The 3,099-nt window shown below is 43.2% G+C and overlaps 1 protein-coding gene across 1 annotated transcript; it reads right to left on the minus strand.

The window, feature by feature from the left end:
• Window positions 1,795–3,099, minus strand: LOC109847766 (nucleolin-like). The gene is made up of 4 exons (XM_020417005.1): window positions 2,340–3,099; window positions 2,021–2,194; window positions 1,865–1,924; window positions 1,795–1,808 (listed from the first exon to the last, which is right to left on the minus strand). The coding sequence occupies exons 1-4, from the start codon at window positions 3,097–3,099 to the stop codon at window positions 1,795–1,797; spliced, it is 1,008 nt and encodes a 335-aa protein (XP_020272594.1).

The following is a 3,099-nucleotide window of genomic DNA, read 5'->3' on the forward strand; positions in this document are numbered from 1 at the left end:
GACTTAGATAATTCACATACTAGCCCGACTCAAACGGTAGTTGGTAAAGGCATATCAAATCCGTTGATGGCTGAGGATTTGCCAAAAATCCTATAAGTATTATGACTATTTATTCTAAACAAGAATGAGTAATCATAATAAAATCTCAATAAAAAAGAAAAGTTCATTGTATTAACCAAAAGAGTTCAAGCAAAGCAGCACAAAAGAAAAGATGCATGTTTTCAAAATTACAATAATTTGTAATGACGGAATTCATCTTCTAATTTAGAAAGCTTTGTCGCGTAAGCCAATTCGAGCTCAGGTATCAGTTTGGCTTTAAATTTTCTTTCATCGATACTTTGAATTCTGGCAACCTCTTGTTCTTTGTCATCAAAAGTCTTGTTCTGGAAATTAAGTTGCCGGAGTATATCCACCTCAGCTTGAGTTACTTCTGCTAGATCAGACTCCAAAAATTCGCAAGCATCCTTAGCTTCGGCAAGTCGTTTCTCTAACTGGGCTACCTCTGTCCGACGTGATTCCAAATCACGATACAGGTCTACCTTGATTTGAGCTTTCTTGGCAGCACTCACCCGGAGTTGATCAATGCGAGTCTTCAGTGTTTGAAGTTCGGATTCAGCGGATTTCTGAGAATCACGCCATGCTTGTAGCCTCAGGTCCATTTGAGAAGCGATGTAAGAAGATGCGCCATTAGCTCGAAAGTTCTGCAACTGTTCAATGTGTTGTTTAAGATCGTCCAAATAGGCTTCAATGGAATTAGATAATTCAGCACACCCCTGTTCTCTAATTCCTGACACATGGCGATCGAGAGACTTAGACTTCTTGAAAAGTTCAAATGGTGAACCTTTAAGGAGAATTCGATCAACCATGGCGTTTAAGAAAAGAATGAAGCTTTGGATGTCAATGCAAAGGGCAATTTTGTCCGGTTCTTCATCTGCCAATAAAGCTCGAATGCAATCGGACAATGATGAAGAAAGATCTGCAAAGAGAAATAGATATAAAATATACACGTTCGCATACGGCAATGAGTAGAATTATCCCAAATTCAAAGTGTAATTACCTTGACTTGTCGAGGCTGAGACCTGCTCCACGACATCCGAAGTTTGTGTAGAGGTAATGCTGGGCGGTGGATTCATTACATCAAACCCCTGATGGTTTCGGATCCAGAGCGACAAGATCTTGAGGAACAAGTTCTGTCAATGAGAAAAGGATGAATAAACACTTCGCAAGTATTAATCTAACTTCGAAGCACAACTAGATGAGACTTACCAAGTTGAGCCGAAGTAGCAGGAGGTTGCTCTTCCACTGTAGCCTTCGACCCTCCTACTTCATGATCCACTGGAGTCGGAGCAGAAGGCACAACAGGTTCAGCTTCGACAATAGCGGAAGTCGAAGGAGCAGTGGCCGGTGGTTCAACTTCAGCTGGGGGACTTGCCAAAAGTAAGAAACCCAGACCTTCAGGTTGATCACATTCACCAATGACGGTAGACGCATCAACTTCGTTGGTTGGTCCTACGTCTAAAATTCTTATTTCAGTCCCCCAAGAACAATAAAAGATGAAAGTACAGTTGAAAACTGGAATCTAAAAGAGTATACCTTTTGATGCACCTACTTCAGCTGAATCAACTCGCGTAGTTGGTCCTGCAGTAGCGGATGGAACCAGAGTCGATAATATATCGGAGATCTCCTGGTGTACATCTTCAGAAATGTCAAGATCGAAGTCTCGCTCATCGAAATCTCCGATACCCATATCATGGGTAAGTTCTATGTCTTTCAGTTCGTTGACAGGAAGGTCTATTAAGCAGAAAAATCTGTCAACATATATGCAAGAAATATGAAAGAATCAAAGCAAACAAAATAAGGTTACCTTCAATAACAATTGCGGGGTCAGCAGCGCTACTATCCGCACTCACCTCCTTTAGTTTAACTAAAAGAAGATAAAGCGCACAAGTTAGTAGGAGAGGAACACGTTCCGATTCACTTATCTTCCGGAAATGCCCCCCAAATGAGAAAACATCTGTACCTGTGTCAGCGGTTGGCAAGGTCGATGTGGTAGCTGGAGGAGAGGCAATGTCCATGTCAAGGGGTTCTTCATTCATAGCCTTGTGTACTTGTTCAGTGAAACTGGGTTCATCAACGTCCATTAAACCCGGAGAAGAAGGTTCAGGCACGATTTCCCCTTCCTCTTCTGGCTCAGCTGCAACGGTAAAAGGATAAACATGATGCTATATTCAAAGATAAGATAACGAAAAGGAGATAAAAATAAGATTTTACCCCTTTCATCGACTGGAAAATCCATTCAAAGATAAGATAACGAAAAGGAGATAAAAATAAGATTTTACCCCTTTCATCGACTGGAAGATCCTGAGTGAACTTCTCCTCAAATAACGGAGAAAGTTGGCGTTGCCGATGAGCCGTCTTCTTAATCCTCTTCGAGGCACGAGAATCCCGAGGAACCTTAGAGCTCTCATATCTAAACTTGGTACGCAATTCGGTTCCTTGAGCTGGCTGAGGTTGAACCTCAGAAGGAGCAGTAGGCCGAGATCTTTTCCTGCTAAGAAGTGGGGCAACCTCTTCTTCTTCTTCTTCTGTCTCTTCCTCCTGAGCAGGCCATCTCACGGTCATCTTATTGGAGGATGATAGGGGAATGTTCTTTTCCTTCATTCTAATACCCTTAGAAGGAGCACCGGGTGATTTGGGTGAAGAAGCTCGACGAGTCCTGTGAGCCACGGGAGACAGAGGGACATCAGCCTCTGCTTCATCTCTATTCTCATCCTCTTCACTGGATGTTTCAAAGTCGTCACTTGCTTCGGAATCAGCTACCTGTTTTCCTTTGCGGGAAGATGTAGCAGGTTCCTTTCCCTTTTTTGATACAATTCTCCGAACCACGACCTCAGATCCCAGTTCGGAAAGCTTTTTCTTCGCAAGAGGAGTATTGGCGGCTAAAATCCACCGGTAATAAACAAAGGTCGTGCGGAGTTCAGGCTCAGCAACAGGCAGACTAAATTGAGCTCCGGTACAGCCGGCAACATTCAGCGACAGGCAAACTAAATCGAGCTCCGGTACAGCCAGCAACATTCCAGAACCAGGCACGTACCCCAT

This window comes from Asparagus officinalis, chromosome 7 (assembly GCF_001876935.1).
Source record: "Asparagus officinalis chromosome 7, Aspof.V1, whole genome shotgun sequence".
Taxonomy (NCBI): Eukaryota; Viridiplantae; Streptophyta; class Magnoliopsida; order Asparagales; family Asparagaceae; genus Asparagus; species Asparagus officinalis.

Bases quoted from the DNA above. Each gene is read 5' to 3' on its own strand.
- LOC109847766 (XM_020417005.1), bottom strand. From the start codon at position 3,099: ATGGGGTACGTGCCTGGTTCTGGAATGTTGCTGGCTGTACCGGAGCTC. The intron at 2,195-2,339 runs GTAAAATCTTAT...TTACCGTTGCAG, and splicing joins TCTTCCAGTCGATGAAAGGG to CTGAGCCAGAAGAGGAAGGG. The intron at 1,925-2,020 runs GTACAGATGTTT...ATCTTCTTTTAG, and splicing joins CTTGCCAACCGCTGACACAG to TTAAACTAAAGGAGGTGAGT.